Source organism: Typopeltis vanoorti, chromosome 2, assembly GCF_054136105.1.
Source record: "Typopeltis vanoorti isolate ZY-2024b chromosome 2, IOZ_Tvanoo_1.0, whole genome shotgun sequence".
Taxonomy (NCBI): domain Eukaryota; kingdom Metazoa; phylum Arthropoda; class Arachnida; order Uropygi; family Thelyphonidae; genus Typopeltis; species Typopeltis vanoorti.
In genome coordinates this window covers 97,365,967-97,391,786 of record NC_143550.1, presented here as the reverse complement: position 1 = coordinate 97,391,786, position 25,820 = coordinate 97,365,967, and the positions used below count along the sequence as shown (strand labels likewise).

Genomic DNA, 25,820 nt, shown 5'->3' with positions numbered 1-25,820 from the left:
AGTCATCTGAATCTGTCCAAATCGCCATCACTTTCACTTAAACTGATCACCAAAGGTTCGCATAATTCTTTGATAATTCCGTCTCTGTCCCAATACATATTTTCCGATGAGGTGTCATGAGAGCAATCGTTTCCTGAGTTTTGAACTGTAATACTTTCAGTCACCTGTTCTGAAAGCTTAAAAAGTTTCAACATGTCAATATCCCCAGTCACGTCATGATGGCAAATGAAACTTTGCACTTCTGCCCAAACTTACTCCATAGCATTAATATCACAATGATGGTGGTAGCCTCAAAGCTAGAAATCCATGCTCTTTGAGCATCGTGTGGAATTTAAACAGTTTAGTTGTGGGCAAATTTCTTTTGACCAAAATAAGCAATTCAATTTTTCGCATATCTGGGGAATGAGAAATGTTATTTGCAGAGAGCCAATCCATAAAAACTTACTTCTTATTAGACCAATTTGAAACTTTGTTGAATCGAATAGAGTGATATGAAGCGTTATCAATTATAACAACACCATTTTTAGGAAGGTTTGGAATCAGTTTTTCTCTTCTGCCCACTTTTTGAAGATCGTAGAATTCATTTGCCCATGGTAATCTCCAGTAGTTGAATTTGCTTTGTAGAGTAAGTTTGAATTCAGTAAAAAACCCATTTCTCCACCCGCACACAAAATTATTATGTGCTGCGAGGCATTTCCCATTTGTAGCACTCCACATTATTTTTTAGACTGCCAACATTTTCCATAAGTTAAATTACTATAAATTCAAGTTTCATCTAGATACACAATCGGTCTTTTCTCCTCCCTGAAACGTCTTATTGCTCTCAAATACTGCGTTCTAGATAAAACAATGTCACTTGACTTCATGATAAGTTTGCTTTGATTCTGGGACTTTTTAAAACAAAATCCGATTTCATGAAGTATTTTCCTTAAAGTTTCTCTTTTTCAAGGAAAATTAATTTTTTCCCTAAGCACAGGAATCAATTTCAGAAGAACAGTTGGCACTCTTTTCTCGACCACGTAAAATTCGTGAATAGTTCTTATAACGTCTACATCAAAATCATTCAAAGCTACGGTTTCGATGGTTTCTTTGTCTGGTGCTTTTTTTAGAAGATTTAAATTTTGGCTTACCTTCACCTTTTGATTCCTTACAAATTCTTTTATAGGGAATCAAAAGTCATATAATACACCCGCAATTGCGCTTGCACGTTTTATGACTTGAGAAAGGGGAACAAGGAGACGGCCTTCTGATGATTCTTTTTCACAGAATGTCAGCGCATTATTCAATATTCTCTTGCAAGAGCTACTGAAACGTTTAACAACAGAACTTGTTGACTGTACTGGATCCATTATACAAATTAATAATAAAAAAATAATGCCAAAAAGCGACAACAAAAATCAAGCTACTACTAGTACAGCGACAGACAAGAAAGCACGTGATTTCGCATGTTGGCGACCAATTCGTTCATCCTTCATTTCTTTCTTCCCTTCAGCATGAATCGACTATTCTTGGCAAAATGCCAAAGAGAGACCTACAAACAGTGGGCAAACTATACTATACAAGTGCGATTTTTTCATGTAATACTAGCTTCCAATCAATAATTTTCTCCAAATTAATCTGTTATCTGTCAAGCCCCAATATTATCAAATCTTATATATTTCTTTCTTTCAAGGCACTTTTTACTGTATTAATCCATCCACATCTTGGTCTTCCTCCGAGTCTTTTTCCTACTAACCTGGAAAGAACACTTGTTTTGTTAAGCTTTCTTTCTCCATTCTATTTAAGTGACCAAACCACCTGAGATTAGCTCTACTAACACATTCCTGAATACTAATAATGGCAAGTTCTTCCCTCATTTTTGAGGTGATACTGCCATTAATACCATCTGTTCACACACCAATTATCTTTCTCAGAACCCTCATATCAAAGGTTTCTAGTTTTTTTTGATTAAGTGCTTTATTCCTAACCCAGCTCTCAAGATCCATAAGTTAAAATTGGTTTGAAAACTGTCATATATACAGCAAATTTAGTGTTTTGACTAGCTTTCTTATTCCAAATAAATTCAATCTGCTGACTTCCTGCAATACAAGCTTTACTAATTCTGTTGTCTATTTCCATATTTAGTTTACCATCTTCACTAAATATTGTGCCTAAAGAGCTGAAATGTTTTACTAGCTTTATAGCTTCCCATTCAGGATAGTTGATGTTTTCAATGTTTCTGCTAATTTTCACAGTCTTTTTGTTACTGATTTTCATACCATTTTTATCACAACGGTTCTTAAACTTAGTCAAGGAATCTTGAAGACTTTTACTGGATTTATTCAGAAGTTTAATATCTGCATAAAGTAAACAGCTAAGATTAACATCAATTTTGACAGATTTAAACCACTTCATATATGTGATCTATACAGATAATAACAGTGGAGAGAATGTGCACCTTTGTCACACACCTCATTTTATCTCAAACCATCTTCCTGTACCTCCAATTCTAAACTGCACTTACAGCTTCAATAAAGACTATGTATTGCTAGATATAATGCACCATACAACTGTAGCATTTTGAAGAGCTTTCCTCTTGCCTTTTCTAGATCAACAAAACTTAAATACAACTCCTTGTTACATTGGAAAGATTTCTCAACTATTTGTCTTAAAGTGAAAATTTGATCCTGACAGCCTATTTGGCCTGAATCATGTTATGGAAGGGAAAACTTTTCACCAAGCTTCCCTTCTACAATGTTTCCTGGCCATTTCTCAAGTATACTTGCATAAATATTACCAGGAATAATCAGTAGGAAAATATCCCTGTAATTCTTGCATTGTTTTATTTCCCTTTCCTACAGATGGGTACTATGAGAGCTCTGCTCCCATTATTTGAAATTCGACCCTATGACCAAGCCTTCTGAATTAAGAAATGTAGCTACTATAAAAGTTTTATACCTCCATACTTTAGCATTTCTGGCTGAATTTCATCCATTCTAGCAGCCTTTTCACATTTCAGGTTTTTGATGACTTTCTAATTCAAGTATGGATATGTATTCCTGACTGCATTCCTGTTGGGATGTACTGTGAGGTGCGTGTTAACCAAATCTTAAAATTTTCAGACCACTATTTTTTATTGTTTAGACTGGGTTATCTTATAAAAATCTCATATGATTCTTTAATTTTTTTTTCCATACCATGTTCTCATAATGTAATGTTCTTTTAATATTATGTTCCTGAAGTTGACGTTAATATAATGGCTGAAATGCAGAAGATAATTTTTAATTATCTTTGCAGTGTTAGGTTTAGCACAATATACACATCAAGTATTTGGGTTCATACTTGTTGCCACCTTACACAGGCAGATTTTTTTTTGTATGCATTTATTATTATTACACCCTCCATGGAGTCACTCATCGTGGGAAGTTCATTCAACTGACAACATGTTTATCATATAGAATCTTAAAACCTTAACACTAAGTGCATTAACAACACATTCCAATAAAGCATTCCATTCACCGACAATTCTCCATGTAAAAAATCGACTCCTCACACCCTTCTTCACCACATTTTTAAATAACTTCCAGGAATGACCTCTGGTTCTTCCCCTGTCACACCTTCTGCTCTTTTTATAATCCCCTCTGGATTAATCTGATAAAATCCTCTCACTAACTTAAACGTTTCTATCATATCACCTCTCTTCCTTCTATCCACCAAATTCTGCAATCCACATTTCTTCAACCTCTTTCCATAGCCAGCATTTCACACTCCTGATATTGTCTTAGTTACTCTTCTCTGGACCCTCTCCAATGTCTCCACATTACACTGAAAAACCAGGTGATCAGATCTGAGCACAATAGTCCAAGTGTGGTCTGACCAGTGCCTTATACAGTGGCATAACCACTTCCTTATCCTTGCATGTTAAAGTACTTCTTATCATAGCAGCACTATGATGTGCAACTTTTGCAACACTAGCAATATGACCTCTAAATTTCAGCCTACTGTCAACCATCACTCCCAAATCTCTAATCTCTTCCTGCAGTATGGCAACATCGATATAGTACACAGCCTTATATTTCTGCACTCCGAAATGCAATACCTTGCACTTGATATTAAAACTATAACTCCACTCTTTTCCAAGCAAAAAGTCTATTCAAATCTTCCTGAAAGGATTCAGCATCAACAATGCTACTTATAATTCTTTCCACCTTTGCATCATCAGCAAATAACTGAAGATCTCCAGTCAGTCCACATGATACATGTTTACAAACAATGTTAAACAGCATGGGCCCAAGAACAAAACCATGGGGCATGCCACTGGTTACCCTTTTTTATTTTTTGAGACACTGCTCCGTCATACGCAACCTGCTGGTATCGTTCAGAGAGCCAATCTCTGATTCATCTAACCAATATACTATCTATTCCCATCCTCTGCAGCTTGTACACCAACTTATCATGTAGTAATCTGTCAAATGTTTTTGCAAAGTCTAGAATATGATTCTCCCTTATCTAACACACTGCTTCCTGTCACCTTATCATAAAATGCAAGTAAATTACTAAAACAGGACCTACTCTTTACAAATCCATGCTGACCATCATAAAGAATGCTATGTCCATCAACCCAATTCTGAATTCTATTCCTTACCAATCTCTCCAACATCTTGACCACAACTGCAGTTATAGCCTAGCCTATACTCTCCAACTATAGCCTAGCCTATAGTTGGAGACTTCTGTCTTAGAACCATGCTTATGGAGTGGTACTATTTTGCCTTCTTTCCACTTCTATGGAACCCTACCCATTGCAAGAACTTCATTAAATAACCAGGTCAAGGGCATTGCTTAGGAATACGTAGTGATATGCTATGTCATCCGTTCCCACAGCCTTATTCACATCTAACCCAACCAACATCTGATACACCTCTGTTTCTTTCACTTCCAATTCTCCTAATACTTGCCTCTGTTCTATATATTGTACCAAATCATTTATACCAGTATGATATAAGCTGATAAAGTGCTCGTTCGATAATTCCACTACATCCTCTGCAGCTGTTAGTCTGCTGCCATGACTATCCACCAATGTTAGTCTGTATAATTATTCTTCCTCTTCATTGCATGTAGCAGAAAAATTCCCTCGAGTTAACCTTGGCCTAACCAGCCAATCTCCTCTCGTATTGCACCTTTTATTTCTTTACCATGTTCGTCACCTTTCTAACCTGCACTTTATACTCTCGTGGATCTGATCACCACCAACTGTCTTGTACCTCCTCCATAACTCCCACTCTATTTACTCGCTTAACCCTCAGTATGCAGTCATACTTTGATTTTATCAGATACTGCCTTGTGAGTTTCCATGCACAGTGAACATTTTTTTCTGCTCAGCTCATCTACCCAACGTAATGATGCTAACCAACTACAGAGCTTCCTATAATCACCTGCTTTATACTTCCGCATGCATCCATTTTTGGCAGTGACCTTTTTTTTTGTTTCATCGCTTCCCAAACAAGTACAGGTAACCCTCGTATAACGCGGTCACAAATTGTAGTAACCCTTGTTGAATGCAGTACTTATACAACGTGGTTTCGATATAAGACAGTCTACAAACTGTAGTAACCCTTTATCTTTTCGTATATTTTTCAACCCCGCGACTTAAAAATCAGATTTTATCTTCATTAAATTTGCATCTGCCCATATCGCGCACGTAGTGAATTTATATTAGGGGAAATACCCTTTAGCATGCATGTACGTCAATTGTTTCCGTATAAAGTGTTTATTGTTGAAAGTTGTCTTCGTTTTCTGCCAGGAAAGCACATTAAAAATCATAAGTGTGTTAATCTCAAGCTGAGTACTTTTTTTTACTGAGTTACATACAATATGTAATGTTTTTTTATGTAAAAAAATTATTTTTTATAGTCATGGCCACTTAGAGCACTTCTGCGGTATACACGTTTGTTAATAGGGATAAACAAGAACTGAAGATACATTCAGTTTCGATCAGCACATGAGACTCAACCTTTGCGAACTTCTTCATAAGTGCTCCAATCTCTTCAATAGTGAATTAGTTGATGGGGAAATAGATTTAAATAGGAACTGGTACAATTAATAGATGATGAACCAAATGGCGGGAAAAGTTGTGCCGAAGATTCTGATTGTGATGAATCTGTTAAAGAAATTAGTAGGATTGGACTTGGCAAAAAAGTTATTTTATGGATAATGATCTCTCAATGGAGCACTCCAGAAAATTCATGAGACAATTGGATATTTGTTTAGCTCTGTATTATGATCTTAATAAAAATTGTAGCATAGTGGTAAACAAGGTATTATTACTGACTTCTTGATAATTAAACCAGCCGAAGTATGCAATGAAAATTATACTAATGATGTCCAAGATATTTTAAGTGATGACTTAAAATATCTTGGACGTCCTGCCACTCGTAAATAAAGAACATCTACGAAATGTTAGTTTTGAAGAGAGTGATGACGATTAAAATATACATTTTATTTTATTTTGCCTAAAATATTTATGTATTATGTGCAATGAAGTTTACATACAATTCGTAATTTTATAAGCTTATACTATGCATTTGTTTCATAGTTTATATGTTTTCTTAACCTACATGAATTACCTGAATTAAATCAAAATATATTTTTGTTGGATGTCATTGTTTATATAATCTTTAAAAAAAAAAAAAAAGATTTTGGAACCTAACAACACTTTTTATGTGATCTGAGAATCGCATAACATGATTTATATAACTCGGCATTTTTGTGGAACCTAACATCTGCGTTATACGAGGGGTACCTGTACCTCATGATCACTCTCACCAACTGGCAACAGCAACAACAATTCATTAACAACTTCATCTTGTGAAGTTATCACCAAATCCAAAACATTAAAGCCTGTAGTTGCTTCAACCACGTGTTATATGCATATCACTTGTGATATATTGCAAATCTATTTGTAGAAGGAGATGAAATAACACTACAGAACAGAAGTTGGTTAAGAGTAAAATAAACTGAATTTCAGGTGATTGTTTCAGAGCTCTCTATCAAGCAAGATGACAGGGTCACACAATCTATCCCATACAGACTTACAATACTTGTGCAACAAAGATTTGAATTTCCAGCCTGTTGGTGGCAATACACTAGTTCCACTGCATCACTAAATCCAACAGGGTAGGGTCTTAGTTTTTATACAGAAGCAGACATAAATCAGATGCTATTTCTAGCCCTGTTATATAGGATTTTTATAACCCCATATTGTTGTGTTGTTGTGAGGGGGGGGGGAATTGCTGGTGAATGCATCTGCTTGTATGGGTTGGTTTTCTGTAAACAGAGAAAGCCAAGGATCCACCAGGCTGGTTTGTAATCAGTGTCTAAGAACGGAAGACCATTGTTTTTTTTCTTTCTTTTTCCAAGGTGAACTGGATTCTGGGGTGTTCATTGTTTAAGTGTGTTAAGAAGATGTGAAGTGTATCTGAGCCATGTGGCCAAATAGCGAACACATCATCCAAGGAGTGCAACCAAACAGTGGATTTTGATGGGGCTGAGTTTAAGGCTTTTTCTTCAAAGTCTCCATAAAAAAGTTGGCCAGGGATGAGGAGAATGGTGAACCCATGGCTGTCCTCTCTATCTGCTTGTAGAATTTTCCTTGCCAAACAAAATAGCCCGAGTTCATTGTGAACTAAAATAGGGCTGAGATATCAGGAGGAAATTTGGCTCGGATGAGCTCTAAGGTATCTTTGAGTGAGACATTCGTGAATAGGCAGGAGACATCAAAACTAACCATTATGTCAGTGTATTGGAGTGAGAGGTTTTCTATACTGGCTCTGAAGTGGGCAGATATTTTTTTTTATTTTATGTGCAATGCGTGTTTCACCAATACAGCCATTCTGGGCTTGCAGACCATGCTCTGGATACCCACCACAGAATACATTGGAAGAAAGCCACTTTACTACACTGCAGCAAATATAAATACAAAAGATTGTTCATGGAATCAGTCTCAGCTCTAAAAAAACTTCCCAAACCTCAACAAATCTGGGTAGCTTGCAGCATGAGAACATCAGCCCAAAAGCTAAGACAACACAATTTAGCATGCTGGGGGGGGAACCTTTAGGACTCTAGGAACAGCATTAGTTAATCTCTTCGGCCTCATTTGCTATATGCACACATATAGTTTTATGTTCCAATGAAGATGGCAAGTGTGAATGATGGATTAGGTATTGAGCGTGATCTTGCAATGAATCAATGGCAGACATATGTAATAACACTAGATAACCATGATATTCTATTCAGACTAGAATATCTGTCCAACTGTTGAGCTAGTACAACATTTTAAGCTCTAACATAAGTAGCAAAAATTAATATACAGTAGCACGAGTGTTGTAGAAATTTAATACAATGAATTATATAATCAAAAACTAATATTAACTCTTTATTTGACAGTGTTGCTCTCAGGCAACATGACTTTAACAGTTCTATTCTCATGCCAATAAGAGTTTTCACCCAACTGTTGTCATTATTGCTTCCAGGCAACATTTGTCTTCATGGATGCACTTTTTTGAATCATGTTTTTGCCAACAAATGGTGCCAGTTGGGTGTAAACCCTTATTGGCATGAGGATAGTACAACTGTAAATCATGTTGCCTGAAAGCAGCACTGCCAAATAAAGGGTTAAAAACTAAATTCATAGTAATTTACTCAGCTCTGCTCATAAGTTGATCCAGCAACTGCACATTATAGAATTAAAATAAACACTTCCTGACTGTAATCAATGCAACTTCTGACATTCATTAAAAAATTCTGAAGTTCTGAATATTTATAAATCATAGATTAAGATTTTTCTATAGATAGGGGAAAAAAAGAATGCAAACGCTTGAAAAGGATATGCTTTTATATAAGTATTTTAGTATAAGTTGTATATAGCCTGAAAAATAATGGATACCATAATTAGTGTAAAACTTGTGAATATTCCTGTGTAAAATACCTACTAAATTGTATGTTAGACAATGACTTTGTTATATACATTTCTGTTAGAATTGATATAAAAGAATTACTGTGCAAATTGCATATAACCAATTGAGATTATAAGGTCAAAATACGCAGGCATGACACCAGATTAGTAAGTTGCCTCAAGTGGTCACGCATGCATACGGCACGTGGTGACCTAAGTTTTCGGAGAAGGTGCTACAAAAAAGGCAAGACCCATGAGTTCAAAGGAATAACGTGTCAGGTGAAAATTTAGGGTTACAAGGAGTCCCAGTAGGGGTTGATATAAAAGGGCTGGAAACCCCCCCCCCCCCAAGAGGCTTTTTGTCTGGAGTCTCTGTTCTCTCTCAGTAGCAGAAGTCGGAGGTGTCGGGTCGTGATTAGAGGGATCACACTTTCCAATCCCTACAACGAACAAATAGAGGATTCTCGAAGCAACAGGCAACTCCTGGAAAAGATAATGGCCAGGTAGCGTGCCCTATGCATGCAGAATCGCCTCGCGCTAAGAATATTCTAAGCATAGATGATCGGTATGCAGACTCCATGAGGAACAAACTAAGCTGACAGGAATTTCAGCCTTAACATAGAGGGAAGAAAATGTTTGGAAGGAAAGGAATCCAAGAATCGAAAAGACAAGCATGAGGAATCCTCGAGTTCGGTATAGTCAACCTTTAATCAAGTAATGTGTGAGAGGAAGGTAATTGTAACTTAAGAATCATAGACCTCCATAAAGTTTTGAGACTATCTAAAATTAAGACAGAACTGTGATATTCCTCCTTATAATTGTACTTGTGTTGATTGCTAGCTATGTTGCTAGCAATCAACTAACAGTATGACTGCTAGTAAGACCAGGTGATGGAATAGATGGTGGAGATAGTATGCATAAACAAATTGATGAAATGAGTGGAAGGAGGGTAATTATTATAGGGGATTTCAACTATGGTAACATTGATTGGAAGGAGGAGAGGACACGTGAGGAAGGAAAAGGATTTTATTCAATTATTAAGGGATAATTATCTGAGACAGCATGTAATTCAAAATACTAGGGGTGTGAGAGTGCTTGACCTTGTAATAGCATCTCACAATTTGACTAATAAATATGGCCATGTTGCCACCTATCGGTGAGAGTGATCATAAAGTCTTGACCTGGGAGTGGCTAAAGGTGTGGAATTTTTGATTAAGACAGGGTATATATGGAATTACTATGATGGCAAGTATGACAAGCTTAGGAGATTGCTTGGATCAGTGCCATGGCATGTACAACTGCAAGGGCTGGACGTCGATAGAGCATGGGAAGTGGTCAAGGAGCATTTACAGGAGGTAATGGCTGATTGTATACCTAGGGTCCGAATAGTAAAACAAGTAGGGGTTAAACGGATGAATAACACCATTAAGCTTGAGCTGCAAAAAAAGAAACAACTGTGGAGTGAATTTAAAGAAAGGGGTGACTTGCAGGCATACGAACGGTATAAAGTGCAGGCCAGAAGGGTAACGAGTGTGGTAAAAACAGCAAAAGCCGATTATGAAAGGAAACTAGCTATGCAAGCAAAAGAGAATCCCAAACAGTTCTTTCAATATGCTGCAAGCAAGAAAAAACTGTACATGGCAAAACGATTTTAAGGAATGACGATGGTAAGGAGGTCACTGAATCAGTCGATATAGTGGAGTTACTGAGCGTGCACTTTGCAAAAGTATATCATCCAGGTGGTGACATTGAAAAAATGAATGAACCATTAGTTTATACGGGAATTGTGATGAATGATGTGGAGGTGAATAGTCTATTACAGAACCTTAATCTGAATACATCTGTGGTATTAGATGGTATACCGGCACGGGTCTTGCGTGAAGCGGCTAAGGAATTATCAGTGCCCTTGACCATGTTGTTTAATCTGAGTCTCAGGTCTGGTTTAGTCCCAAAGGTGTGGAAAGAGGGGAAAATAGTTTCACTGCATAAAGGACGATCCAAGACTACTGTTGCAAATTACCGACCGATCAGCATATCAGGAGTCGTTGTCAAGGTCTTGGAGAAAGTAGTCAAGGTAAAAATACAGGAATGGATTGATGAAAATGAGATAGTGTACGGGGGAACAGCATGGCTTTGTGAAGGGTAGATCATGGCTCAATTACTTGCTCAAGTTTTATAACACAGTGACGGCTGAACTGGATAAGGGTAATGGGTTTACAGTGATACTGCTGGACATGGCTAAGTCATTTGACAGGATACCACATGGAATTCTAATCCGTAAACTACAACATATAGGAATGGATATAGGGTTGGTGATATGGATAGGTGGGTGGTTGATGGAGAGATATCAGAGAGTAGTTTATTCAGGGGTAGAGTCCAAAAGACGGCCTGTGACTAGTGGGGTTCTGTTCTTGGACAACTGCTGTTTAATCTGTTCATTAACGATATAGGGAAGGATCTAAGTGGAACAGTTCATTTGTTCGCTGATGATGCAAAGTTGGATAGGGCGATAGTGAATGCAGAAGATGTCAAAGTCTTGCAGGATGACTTAGATAGATTGGAGTTCTGGGCTAAGGAGAATGGATGTGAATTTAATGTGACAAAATGTAAGGTTATGCATTTTGGCATGAAAAGATTAGCAGCAGTATACCACATTGGTGGAACTGTACTCCAAGAGATTGATGAGGCCAGGGACTTGGGAGTGTTGGTGGATAGGGAGATGAAGTTTAGGGGCACATTGCGAAAGTAGCTAAATCAGCTCATCAACTCACTTGGTTATTGAAAAATACCTTGACAAGCAGAGACAATCAAGTTATTGTACCTCTGTACCGAGCCTTGATAAGACCTCATCTCGACTACTGTGCCCAGATTTGGTCACCTCGGTTCCTTCTTGATGGGGAGGAGATGGAGAGGATCCAGAGGCGAGTGACTAAGATGATAACAGGTCTATGGAATAAACTATATGAGAACAGGTTGAAGATTTGTGGGTCGCAGAAACTGGTTGATAGGCAGAAAAGGGGAGATATGATTGAGACATTCAAATTGCTAAAAGGATTCTATAGGATTAATTCAGAGGATATTTTAGAGATCAGGACTGGTGGTGGGAGAACTAGGGCACACCTATGGAAGCTGGGCAAGAGTGTGGTTAGCAGGGGTGTTAGAGCTGGGTTCTTTACCTTTAGAGTGGTAAATGAGTGGAATAAGCTGCCAGAGTCTGTTGTGGGTGCTATGACAGTGAGCGAGTTCAAGGCAAGGTATGATAGATACTGCGAGAATGTTGTATAGTTGTGTGGACATGATGTTTAGGGTCTCCCTCGATGAGTCTAAGGACTCCCTGGAGTAGCCCGAAATAATAATAATAATAATAATAATAATAATAATGTTTAAGAGCTGTAGAGATGTCTAATCCAGACAGCTTGATTAACACCTAAAAGTCATTATTGGTTTTATAATCTAAGAATGCGAGCTTTGAATCTTTGAACATAATGTTTTTGTAGTATTAATTACCGTGTGATGTATATGGATTAATTTTACTTTGTAATCTAGTAGTACAGTGATAATTGAAAGTTCTTTATTCTGTATGATGATCATTATGTTAAATAAACCTTTTGGGTGTTAATCAGATTCTTAGACAATATCAGATTCTTAGACACAGTCAATCAAATTAATAAGAGCAAAAGGTTTATTTAACATAATGTTCTTTATTCTGTATGATGATCATTATGTTAAATAAACCTTTTGCTCTTATTAATTTGATTGACTGTGTCTAAGAATCTGATGCACCACTCATAAATTATTCGGATCTAAGCAGGAAATAATTGTTAATTAAGACCACGACTGCAAACATGGTTGATTATAGAAGGTATTGATAACTTAGTATAGAAATAGATTAGATTAACCACGTGCATATCTGAAGGTTCACTTCTTGACTGAGAAGTTTTTCCAATCTAAAGATTATGAGTGGTGCAGCGGAACAAACAAATTTTCCCAGAACTTTAAGAAGCTTTGTTACCAAGGAGTTGGCTTAACCTTGAGACAATCTCTTTGTAGATCAGACTCGTGCACGTGATAATCTGAGGGGCTGAAGTATATAATAGTAAGACAAAGACAGACACATTATAGGTGCTGCTGAGATAGGACAAATTATTCAAGAGATAGTTAAGGAAAGGAATTAAGCCATATTAAGTAAATAAATACTACGACGAAACACATTATAACAGTCTCAATAAATTGATGGTTTGTATTTCAGAAAGCTATGTACAAGTCCTCATGTCGTGGTATAAGGAAAAATAGATAAAGCTTTAGGTTCTCATGAGTGACTGCAAAATCAGGATGAAATCAAGTAACTCTCACATCTGTGGCTTCAAGTCTTTGATCAAGTGTTATTTCTAACCCAGCTCACACACAGTTAAAACTGGTTTGAACACCATCTTGTCTACAGCTAGTTTAGCATTTTGACTTCTTTATTCCATATAAATTTATTCAGTTGACTTCCTTTCATAGTGACTTTCTGTTGTCTATTTCCATATTTAATTTGTCATGTTCACTAAAAATTGTGCCTAAATAGCTGAAATGTTTTGCTTGTTCTACAGGTTCACCATTAAGGATACAACTGATATTTTTAATGTTTCTGTTTATTTTCATTATTATTTTTTTATTATTATTATTGTTAATTGAATTTCATTACAACAGTTATTCAATTTACTTAGGGAATCTTGCAAACTTGTGCTGGATTTGTTCAGATGTATAACATCATCTCCATGAAGTAAAGAGCTATGATTAAAAAGGAGAGGGAGTTAGAGAGGATTTCGGATGGACTGGAAAGTGTACAAGATTGGTGGAAAAATAATTCAACAGTAATCTTGAGCTGTGCAATCGAAGTGCTTGGTGAGACATCTGGAAGGATTAGAGAGCAGAAGGAGGGTTGGTGGTGGAATAACAATGTACAAGTGGCAGTGACAGCTACGAGGAAGGCAAAGCAGAAGTGGGACGAGTCGAGAGTGGAAGAGGACAGAGAGGTGTACAGAGAGAGAAAGCAAGAAGCCAAGAGAGTTGTGGCACAGGCGAAGGCCATGGCATATCAAGATCTGTATGATCAATTAGAAACAAAGGAAGAACAGAGAAAAATTTGCCAACTAGCAAAATGTAGAAATAAAGCAGCAAAGGGCATCTTACATGTGAGGCAGATCAAAGATGATGAAGGAAGAGTATTATGGAGGGATATGGACATAAGAAACAGACGGAGAATATACTTTGAGGGACTTTTGAATGAGGAAAATACAAGGACTCACAAAGAAGATGGGCAGCCTTCTGAGGGGATGGTGCAGAACATTAGTAGAGTGGAAGTGACGGAGGCCATGAAGAGGATGAGGAATGGAAAATCAGTGGGTCCCGACAGGATTCCAGTGGAGGCATGGAAGGCACTGGGGGAAGAGGGAATTGACCTGCTGTGGGACCTGTTCATGAAAGTTCGTCAACAGGAAAATATACCCGAGGAATGGAGAGAGAGTACTCTTGTCCTTTACCTTTGTAGATGACAAGAGTACTCTTGTCATCTACAAGGGTAAAGGGGGATGCACAAGACTGTAAAAATTAGAGGAATAAAGTTGATGTCCTACACAATGAAAATGCTAGAAAGGGTTCTTGATGGAAGATTGAGGAAGGAGGTGGAGATTGCAAAGGAAAAATTTGAATTTGGCTTTATGCCTGGTAGATCAACAACAGATGCTATCTTTGGGTTAGAGCAGATGATGGAAAGGTTTCGAGAGAAACAACAGGAGCTACACCTGGTGTTTATTGATCTGGAGAAAGCATACGATAGAGTGCCAAGGAAAATAGTCTGGAAGTGTCTGAGGGAGAAGAAGGTTCCAGAGAAATATGTCAGGTTGGTGCGGGAGATGTACAGAAATGTGAAGACAAGTGTTCGGTCCTGTCTGGGACAGACAGAACGTTTTCAAGTAACAGTTGGCTTGCATCAAGGGTCAGCATTAAGTCTGTTTCTGTTTAATATTGTGATGGAGGTGGCGAGAGAAGATGCGCCTTGGACAATGTTTTATGCAGATGACATCTTGCTGTGTGCAGATTCAAGAGAAGAAGCAGGAACTAAACTGGAAAGATGGAGAAAAGTACTGGAAGAGAGAGGTATGAGACTGAGCAGAAGTAAGACACAGTATATGTGTTGCACAGCAGGCGGAAGCCAGGAGACAGATCTGGAGCTTGAAGGAAATGTCATCAGGAAGGTGAGGGACTTTACCTGGAGGAGCTGAGAAGGAAGTGGGATGCAGGATACAAGCTGGTCGGAGGAACTGGAAGGAGATGGCTGGAGTTTATGCAATAAGAGGGTGCCGATCAATCTGTAAGGCAAAATCTATAGGACAATAGTGAGGCCAGCTATGATGTATGCTATAGAAACTGTGGCCCTGAGGAAAAATAACATCAGCAAGTTGGAGGTAGCAGAGATGAGAATGCTTAGGTGGATGTGCAGTGTGACCAGAAAGGATCGTCTGAGAAATGACAATGTAATGGGAACAGTGAAAGTTACGAACTTAGGAGCAAAGATACAGGAGGAAAGGTTGAGATGGTTTGGTCATGTGATGAGGAGGGAAGACGAATACAGGGTGTTCGGGATAAATTTGACAGTTTCGTAAGGAAAAAGAAAATCTTCTTTGTATCTATTAAATTTAATGAATTGACAAAAAAACATTACAGGCAGAGTTAATTACAATACTATCAACAAGATTTACTCAAAATAACCACCATTAGCATCGATCACAGCTTCAATTCTGCTTCGGAACCTCGAACAAGCTGATGCTACAGTCTCCCTGGGAAGGGCCGCAAAAACTGTTTTAATTTTATCCATTAACTGGGCTTTTGTATTACTGGAAGTGCGATTGGTGTCTTTTTCAACTGCGCCCCATACAAAATAATCCATGGGGTTAAGGTCTGGGGAGTTTGGAGGCCAAACATTTGGACTGGTGAAGTCGTAGAAATTTTCAGACAACCATTTTTGACTTTTCCCAGAGGTGTGGCAAGGGGCCGAATCCTGCTGCCATACATACGGCCTACCATTGCCTACCCTTGTTATCCAGGGCCTGACTACAGTTAGCAACTCCACGAACAAAGCCCGAATTCCAATGCCAGGGTTCTTCAACACCTGTTCCTGCAGATTTGCGAGGAATTCTGCTGTACGAACGCAATCAGATCGTCTGCTAGGGATCTTTCTTCTTGCTACATCCTCGTAGTCACCATTGCAAGTCTCTAGTTCATGCCTGATTGTTTTTACTGTATTCAGGGAGCATTGGGCAGCAGTCGTAATATCCTTATTTTGATGGCGGGCACGAATCATCATGATACAAGTTATTCTCTTCCATGATTCAGGTGGGTTCCAGCTATCCATCCTTTCTGACATCTTGTATATGAATGAAGAAGGGTCCAAACTTTTAAATGAAGAGAAGTGTGTGTTAATACATGTAACTTACGGAAAAATATAATTAATTATAAATATGTCAAATTTATCCCGAACACCCTGTATGTGGGAGGAAAGGTCATGCAGATGGATGTGCAAGGAAGGAGGAAGCGTGGGTGGCCAAAGAAGAGATGGAGGGAGCTGGTAGAAGAGGACTTGGGGATGAAGAACTTGGACGTGGTGACAGCCCAAGACAGGAGGATGTGGAGGAGACTCATCACCAACAGTGACCCACTTAAGTGGGAGAATCTTCAGACAAGAAGAAAGAAAAAAAAGATATCATCTGCATGAAGTAAAGAGCTATGATTAACAACATCGATTTCAATATCAGATTTAATACTACTTTCCTTCATAATGTGATTCATATAGATAATGAATAACAGTGGAGATCATGTGCACCTTTGTTGTACACCTGTTTTATCAGACCATCTTCCTGCACATCATTTAATTCTGACTGCTGACTTACAAACTTAAAGAATATGTATTGCTCAATATGACATCCCATTTACATCATAACTGTAGTATATTGAAGAACTTTTCCTCTTGGCACCTAGTCATTTTTACAGATCTACAAAACTTAAATAATTATTTATCACTTTAAATCAATCCTTGAAATCACTTTTCTTTGCATAGAATTTACTATCATTTAGTGCATAATTTGTATAACAATAACTACAGAAATTTTCTAAATTATTGAGTATGTAAGGAACAAAACTGAATTTTCCAAATGCTACTTACCAATGACACATGTAATGTTCCATAACTTCCACTGGAAACTACCTCACAATCGTCATTAAGTTTACAAAATGTGGTAAAGGAAAATTGATTTTTAGGATTCATATAATACTTCACATCACCAACCCCTTCTGCCCAAGCACTTGAAGCAGCCAACCAGAACAATGATAAGACACCTGTCACACCAAAATCCTGTAGGAACAAGATTTTCAATTATTTATAAAATCAGACATTGATATGTGCGTGCATGCATGCATGCACACACACACACACAATAAATCACTAACCATCATCCACTCAACTTAGTATTTAGTTCATACTATTAGTGGGAAACCAGTGGCTAACAAGCTTTTGTCCATCAGTGTGATATACACTATTGCAAAGTATTCCATCTGCTTCTATCACCTACAGACAGGCAAATTTGCTTTTTGTTGGCAAGAGATTAGAAATTTAGTTGACCAAAAAAATGTGGATATCAGGTGAAACTTCAAGATTGTGCCAATAGGTTCAGAACCCTGCATTCTATTACAGTATCCTTGAGTGTAAAATTGTACAAGTTGTATCCACTGAATGAGATGAGGATTGTAATTTTTCAATTCCATTAATACTTGGAAAAATCCTGTTGCAAGAATGAAGGAGAAGAGCAAATGTGCTATGTTAATTCAGAATTTCTCAATTTTGATTAACTCTCCTTTCCTATAGTGAACTCAATATGAGAATGCAGACATTGATATCGGAAACTATTTTAGACTGGGGTCAAATGGCAAATATTAACACAGCATCATCTAGATCCTCTGACAATTTCCCAAGAAACGCAACTATATCTTCCTATTCCCATATGTCAGAGGTGCATCTGAACAAATCTCAAATTTACTCATGTCTATTAATATCAGAGTGCCTTTCACCTGATTATTAAATTTTCCCCGTTTCTAAACTCTGCAAAAGGAAGACCTCTCTCCCTCTCTTTCTTTGGCCTTGATATCTATCAAATTCTTCCCTGCACTTGGGCCCTCATACTTTGGCCAAACCAGATCTGTGGCTATTCATCATGAGCAACATCTAGAATACATTAAATTTCACAAGTCAGAACAATCTGGATTTGATGAATGTGCCATTTCCTCCAAGCAAAGTATTCTCTGAAAAAAGACTGATATCAGCCAGTAAAGTCCCATTGCTGTGCAAAGATATCTCCCAAATTTCTACATTCACAAAGGATATCCTCAATCCAGTTGTTTCCTGCTATAATCTTCTCTCCACCTCAACATCCATCTTCTAGGTTTCTTACCTCTCCAGGTGTTATAGTTATTGTTTCTTATTGTTGTTTCTCTCCAATTTCTTATTTTATATACTTCATTAACCTCTATTATATTTTCTTGTGTGTAGCCCAACTAGATTCCACCTAAGGATATTTCCTTTTCAGATACTGGCAAATTTATATTTATACTGCACCAGCCAGTATCCTATAACAGCAATTTTATTCAAGTTCAGAGAAATATTCCTAGATTCACTGGCATACACTCTAACACACACTTAAATAGATATCGGTACTTTGCAGTCGTGACCAATGATCTATTACTTAAACATATATATCTAAAATTTCACCCGCTATGGTTCTAATTTTATAAGTGGTAATTTGATACCTCGAATTCAGGCATGACTCAGGCATATGCAATAAAACATGTTTATTGGAACTAAATGACAATTACAACCAAATTGAATGAAATTACTAAAACTTCTAAATCTCTTGCTAAGTTAAATCTCATGCTAAGATAATTCTCACAAATCTAAATTAATCAAGTTCACCTAGACAGATCAAATTGTTATGACAATATTACACTAAATTAAGATTCTCTCATGCATGCTATTCATAGAGTACATACTATACAACGTGTTGCTTTCTCAGTTAAGGTTATCTACTAAACAAAATACACTTATTACTTCAGTCATACAATTAGATTCGTTCCTGACAATTCCTTGTCCAACAGAATTTTGCTGTCTCAAATACGAAATCTTATCCAAGTTCTCTAAAGGATTGTCCACATTACTTAATCAAACATAACTTTCAATCTTCTATCACTTCCATAACATATAACAAATCGGCAATCTCAGCACCTGGCTTTTGGCTACGTCGTCCTTTCTACTGCTGCCAGACTCTAACTATTTCCTTCCATGACTGAGGGCTATCTCTGCTCCTTTCCGATGGGACATCCAACGGCTGGCTCGACTGCTGCATAGGCTGATATTTCGCGTATGGCTCTGCATGGAATCTTGTTCAGCATAATCAGGAAAACAGCCCACTGTCTGACATCATAGAACCCTGGCTCGTCCTTTCTCCAACCACCGGTCAAGAATCCTCGAGATGAAATCCGGAACAAAAAGCCTTGCAATATGGCGTGCATTGCCTTATATCCCATGTTCTAGCACCCTCTTTTTGTTGTATCCTTTTTTCCTGCACGACCCTTAGTTTTAATGCCCTTAAGATGATCCCTACTCTCCCTATAATTAGGTGCTTAAAGTCACACATGAAGTGATGCTTTTCTAAAAAATCAAGCCCTAATATGATCTGATTGCTTGTGTCAGCTAGTTCAGGAAGGATTAGCACTTCATGTGTGAGACTCACGGGAAAACAGAGTTTTACACTAGCCTTGGTTGTTGAGTGTAGTCCAATCTTGGCAATGCCTATGATTTTAATAGATTTTCGTAATTCAACCAGACTATCAGGAGACAGATTAATGAGCTGCCTGAATAACGACATGGGAATTACTGGAACGTGGGCTCCAGTGTCGAACAGGAAACTGCAAGGGACTTTCTCAATAAAATCATCCACTAGGGACAGTGGTATCCTTCCTTGCACTTCTGCCATGGCTACACTCTACAAGTGCTGATTTCACTCAATTCATTCTTTCATACCCATTCACTAGAGTGTGCAAACACACTTTCTCTTTGCCCATCTAGGTCTTGTTTCCCAGCCCTTTCTTCACTCCAGTGTTCTGGGGATATCACATGGCTTGTACTCTCATTAAGCTTAGTCCTGCCCTCATGCTCCAGGGGAGGAAGAGAAGGTGCACGTCTGATCCTCCCCAACAGTAGTGCTCTCAGGGAATCGGCGTGGGCCATTTCCTCTAGTACCCCTTCTCTCTCCTTGGCAAAGTTATAGCATTCATCAAGGCTTCTCGTATTTTTTGTAAAAACAGCTTCTTGCAATTCACCCACTAGGCATGATATGAATCGTTGAAAGCCCATCCATTCAAGGTGTGCCCTCTCTTCTGTCGATGTCCTGAAAGATCGGGTGAACAATAATCTGTTTAAATAATTTGTTACCCTTTCCCCTTCTTTCTGTGTGCACCTGTACAATTCCCCTAGTGTCTGACCCAGTCCCCTTTTGGAGAACTCTGAAATTAGTACTACTTTAAATTTTTTATGTTCCAGGGTCTCTCTCAGGATAGGCGATGAATGGAGGAAGATTTTCGCCTTCCCTACTAGTTTACTGCGCAGTAGTATAAGAAGTTGAAAATCTGTCCATCTGCCAACTTTTCTCAATTCCTCGACGTAGCAAAAGAATGCAATAACGTCATCCGCCTCCTCGCCTGAGAATTGTGGGAATACTTGTTGGGGATTTATTATTCGGAAAAATTCGTCCAATTCAGAACTGGTCGGATGAGACATATCTGCCATCAGCTTACAATTTATTAAATGTAACCTTTTCTCAAATTTTTCAGTTCCAATTACTGCCTGACTGCCTGATGCGAGTTCAAGACCAACTTACAGTGCTTTAGGATCTATTCAATTAAATTTTAGGGACCCTAAACACATCCTGTCGACTGCTGCGCCATTGTTATATTTATATTTTGTCATTGTTATATTTCTCTCTCTCTTTCTTTTTTTTATATACTTCATTAACCTCTATTATCTTTTCTTGTGTGTAGCCTAACTAGATTCCACCTAGGGATATTTCCTTTTCAGATACTGGCAAATTTATATTTATACTGTGCCTGCCATGTCTTCGAGAAAAGCGCGCTTATGTTATTTTCTGTGTACGCTGTAGCCTCCGGCGGTACAACCGATATGTGCGTTTCAGACGCAACCTTTGCACTGTTACTCAAGACCTGTCTGTCGACTTACGTTATTTGAAATAGCTTAATAGGACACAAATTTAACCTAAGATTTCTTTTACATGGAATCATTAATTTGTACACAATTCTCTAGTTTAGTTTTCTGTTTTTGACTACAAATATTTCTAATACAATTCACATATTAATATGCATTCTCTCATACAACAAGGTCTTATTACTTTCTGCTGGTGTGCAGGTATTATTTTAAATTAGTTAGAATTTTCATGTTAGATTCTGAATGAACAACTTCTTAGAAAATCCTCCATTCAGGATCTAACACAGGGATACCAAATGTAGTAAGGAAAGTCAATCTGTCATCATTCATACACAACCACCCTAAATCTATTTGTTTGGTTTTTTGAACAACTAATTTTTGACCTGACTAATGTTGGTATTTGTCTTCTGTGCTTCTTTAATTCCCAAAATGTTTCTTTCCATTGCTAACTGGCCTACTATAACAAAGAAACCAAGAATAACTGGTTAAAGACCAAGTTTGGTACCATATATCAGTATGGACAATGTAAAGTAATGGAATCCAACTGCTTTCCTTGAAGAGAGGAATGGGCAGATTAGCTTTCATCCACACCCAATCTCAGCAATTATTCAATATCCTAGTCACTCTAGATTATATTTCTAGGTCTTGTCCATCATGTAAAAGGATATCATTTGTCCCAGATAGGTATGCTCTAGCACAATATCCAATGAGAGAAAAGGTATACCCCGACACGTCATTTTCTTTGTTGATGCTCCAATCTGAAAACATTTGATGAGCTTAAGTTATACCCCCTTATTGGAAATTGTTCTTTATGCAGTTCACCCAAACTTAAAAAAAAATTAATACTTTAGAGCATTTGGACTGTGCTATCCAATTCTTGTGTGAATGACACATTCTCAATGTTCATTCACTTTTGTTTATGTCTTGTTTAAATTTTGAATTCAAACCGACAATACACTTGATAGTTGATAAAAATTTTATGCAAATAAAACTGACAAGTGTTCTGTACATTCATTTTTCTTGAAATGAATATTTAAATTTCAGTCTGTCAAAAAAATTCAGCATACCAAAAGTGGCTCAATACATTAACATTAGTCCTATTTCTCAGTAGCCAATACCAAAGCAAACAAACGGTAAAGAGCCAAATGCAGAAAACATTATCCTTGCATAAATGGCATTCATGCCTTCTGGTCTCTTGTTAAAACCAGTAACATGCAACTCCTACTCATCTGTGCTTCAACTGCTTTCCTTTTCAGACAGTACAACTGCAACAACACCTAAAAATGACAATGACCTAACATCATTCTTCTCTTCCAACTCCTGAATAAAAATGATGGCAAATCACATCCTACCATAGCAGAATCTTAAAATAACAAAGATTCTGACATGGTAGGATGTGATTTGCCATCGTTTGTATTCAGGAGTTGAAGGATGTTAGGTCAGCTTTATTTTTAGTTGTTACAGTTGTACCATTTGAAAAGGAAAATGGTTGAATCACAGATGAGCAAAGTTGCATATGACTGGTTTTATCATATGTTCATCATCCCACCCTCTCAACAGCAAGGAGTTATCAACCCTTTGTCAACAGAGCCTCCAACCTCTGTTCCAACCAGGTTTTTCTTTCAGTTGAACTCTTCTTTGCCATACCCTCCTCCCCAATGCTAAAAGAGATTGGTTTTTCCTCTTTTCTCCTGAACTCTATGAACAAACTACAGTAATGTTATTACAATTCCTATATCTGAAGCACCGCAGAAAAAACAGCCACAACTATATATAATCTACTGTTTTCAAACCTCATCTGAAGCTAGCTGCTCTTATTTACTAAGGATCCAATTCTTCCCACTCTCTCTGTGTTTAAGAGTTTACAAGATTCCTTGCAAATTATCTTATGGTCAAACACCAAGAGATCTAAAAACATTTGCCTAGAAGAACATAATACATCTGCTGCCAAAATTATAATCAGTATGGTCTAGGCTGACCATACTTTGGATATCTTACATAGAATAGAATGGAAACAACTACTATGCTTCCCCATAACAAATATAAATTTTAAAGACTTTTCTTAGAATCAGCTGCAGGTTTGTTAAACCAGCCTAATGATTGTGTTAAACTTCCCAAGATTTTGGATACAAATTCTTAGGCCTTCTTTAGCCAAGAGCTATGGCTAACCAACAATGGCTACATAAATTGCAAATCATGGTCTTCCCATCTTCAAGATTATCAAAAATACAAAAATTGTGAGAGCCTTCTCCAGAAACAATTCATCTTGAAGTAATATGTTTAAGACATACATGAGGCATTACATGGTAATTAGTTCCTGGATCTATCACACCAGACCTAATATAGAAATATCATAATCTCCTGAATTATCCAGGATATCCATTTCGATCAACAAATCAAAAATAAAGCTCTATAATAGCGTATTAGGAAGATATTCTTTATAGCATGTGACTTGAAAATGAATCTGCGAAGGATGCCTACAACTGTTGACTACTGGATAAAAATTTAACTAATGAAATAAAAAAAATAGGGCAGTTTATCAAATTATAGAAATGATTGAAAATTTCTATAATTTTCAATCATTTCTACAATATTGACTAAACGGTAAGCATAACACACTGCATAAGACAAGAACTACTGGATAAAAATGCAACATTTAAAACACTACTCAAAAGAAAATCTGCCACTAATGGATTTAATAACAAAGAAGGTAATAATTTATACTTACAACTAAAGGTGCTATCCTGTTTTCCCTGTATAGCACATGGAAGAATACATAAATAACAATTGCTATAAGCGCATACAGAAAAGAAAGAACACCTGTTGCTACAAAGAATTCTGCTGAACTTGAGAAATCAAATGGAAGATTAATTGTTTCCGTTATGGATGTGGTGCAATTCATAAAGACTTCAAGAGGATGGCTTCGTTCACTAAAGTAAATAAACTTAGTTTAGATGGCATTTGTGATCACTAACTACATGCAAATTTAAACTATTATCTTATTTCTCAAAGCACAAAGGGTTATATAAGTCAAAGAATATATTAAATAAATATACAAAACAAAGAAAATTTATATTACGATTAAAAGCTGGTTTATGCAACCAAACATTTAAATATTAAAACCTGAATAAATTTTTTTAAAACTCAACCTGAATTATATCAATCCATCAAATAACATTTACAAAAAAACCTAGAGTAGAAAATTAATGGCAAGAAACCTTTAGTAAATGAAGATATCTGAGAATGTGATACAGTGGACAATATTTACAATTACAAAGTATATAATATAAAAACAATCTCAATATGTAAAAAAGTGAACCAACCTCCTGCTCCCTTAGTGAATATCTGGCACCGCAGGAGCTGGAGGTTAACTAAAATTTAAAATACAATCAGCAACTTAGAACCAAGTTACAGCAGGTCAAATTTCAGTCCTATAATAGGAAGTGACTTACCACAGCATTTTTTTTTTTTAATGTTCGACACATGAGAAGTTGGTTGTTCAACCTATAGTACATTAGTACCATGTATAGGGAAGAGAATTGGGAAACAAGGAACATGATCACATCAGATTTGAAGGCTGTTCCACAATACAGCAGCAGTAGTTCTTGTTCTATAATTATGAAGTTTGACTGTGAAGGGATGTTGGGTGCTAGATGCACATTTCAATGAATTTGGTAGAAAAAAGGGGAATTATTGATTATAATTCTGACGAACATTTATAATGGAAATATCTATAGAAGGTGCATGCAGTACACACATATGCGAAAGTGGTTGAGAGGCTAAGAGATGATTCGTTAATCAGCACTGCAACAAGTATTTTTGGGGAACTCTGAAGGGCACTTCCCAGATGTGCAAGCAGTACTAGATGGATGCAGAAATGATAGAAGCTTACTTAATAGGCCCTTGTTGCCAGACCTAGTCAAAAGCCTTAGAGATATCTAGTGCAACCACTTAGACAGATTTGCGATTTGTAAAGGGTTAATAGCTGTTCAGGAGTAAAATAATGCCTTAAAAAAACAAACTGTTTTAGAAGCATTGAAATTGACATTATTATCCAAGTCCTATCAAAGGATGGTTTGGAATATCAGAATATAGGCTTACAGAGGTTGTTGCTCTATAAAATTGTGGTTTGTTAAGTGAGGAAGAGGAATGTAGTATACCATTGTTGGCAAAACTGTACTGGACTGGTAGTCAGCTAGAGCAGGTCACTGATGTATAGAAGAAACAGGGTGAGTGAGACAACAAAATCTTGTGAGACCCCAGCATTAGTTGCACAGTTAGAAGATAAGGAAGCACCAACCATCACATGAAATATGCATCCAGTGAGAAAACTGCAACCCAGCTGCAGAAGTCACTGGACAGACCAAATAGCTTACTTAATTGGCTCTTGCGCCAGACCCAGTCAAAAGTCATAGAGATATCTAGTGCAACCACTTGGGATTCACCAATCTTTTCAATGGTGGTTGCACTAAGGCTTTTGAGGATCTAAGGATATCTCTAAGACAGTGGTCGGCAACCTTTTTAATGAAGGGCGCAATACTGCGGATGCCATGATGCTCGCAGGGGCTGCATTGCCGACTCCTC

The 25,820-nt window shown here is 37.3% G+C and overlaps 1 protein-coding gene across 2 annotated transcripts in view; it reads right to left on the bottom strand.

Moving 5' to 3' along the window:
* Positions 1-25,820, bottom strand: part of LOC150109283 (synaptophysin-like protein 2) — a 109,937-nt gene that overhangs the window by 22,569 nt on the left and 61,548 nt on the right. For both annotated transcript variants that reach the window (XM_090412391.1, XM_090412383.1), the window contains exons 4-5: positions 23,965-24,166; positions 17,133-17,321 (exon numbers count right to left, since the gene is read on the bottom strand). In XM_090412391.1, the coding sequence (XP_090268517.1) occupies positions 17,133-17,321; positions 23,965-24,166 (391 nt within the window). The remainder of the gene's footprint in view (positions 1-17,132; positions 17,322-23,964; positions 24,167-25,820) is intronic.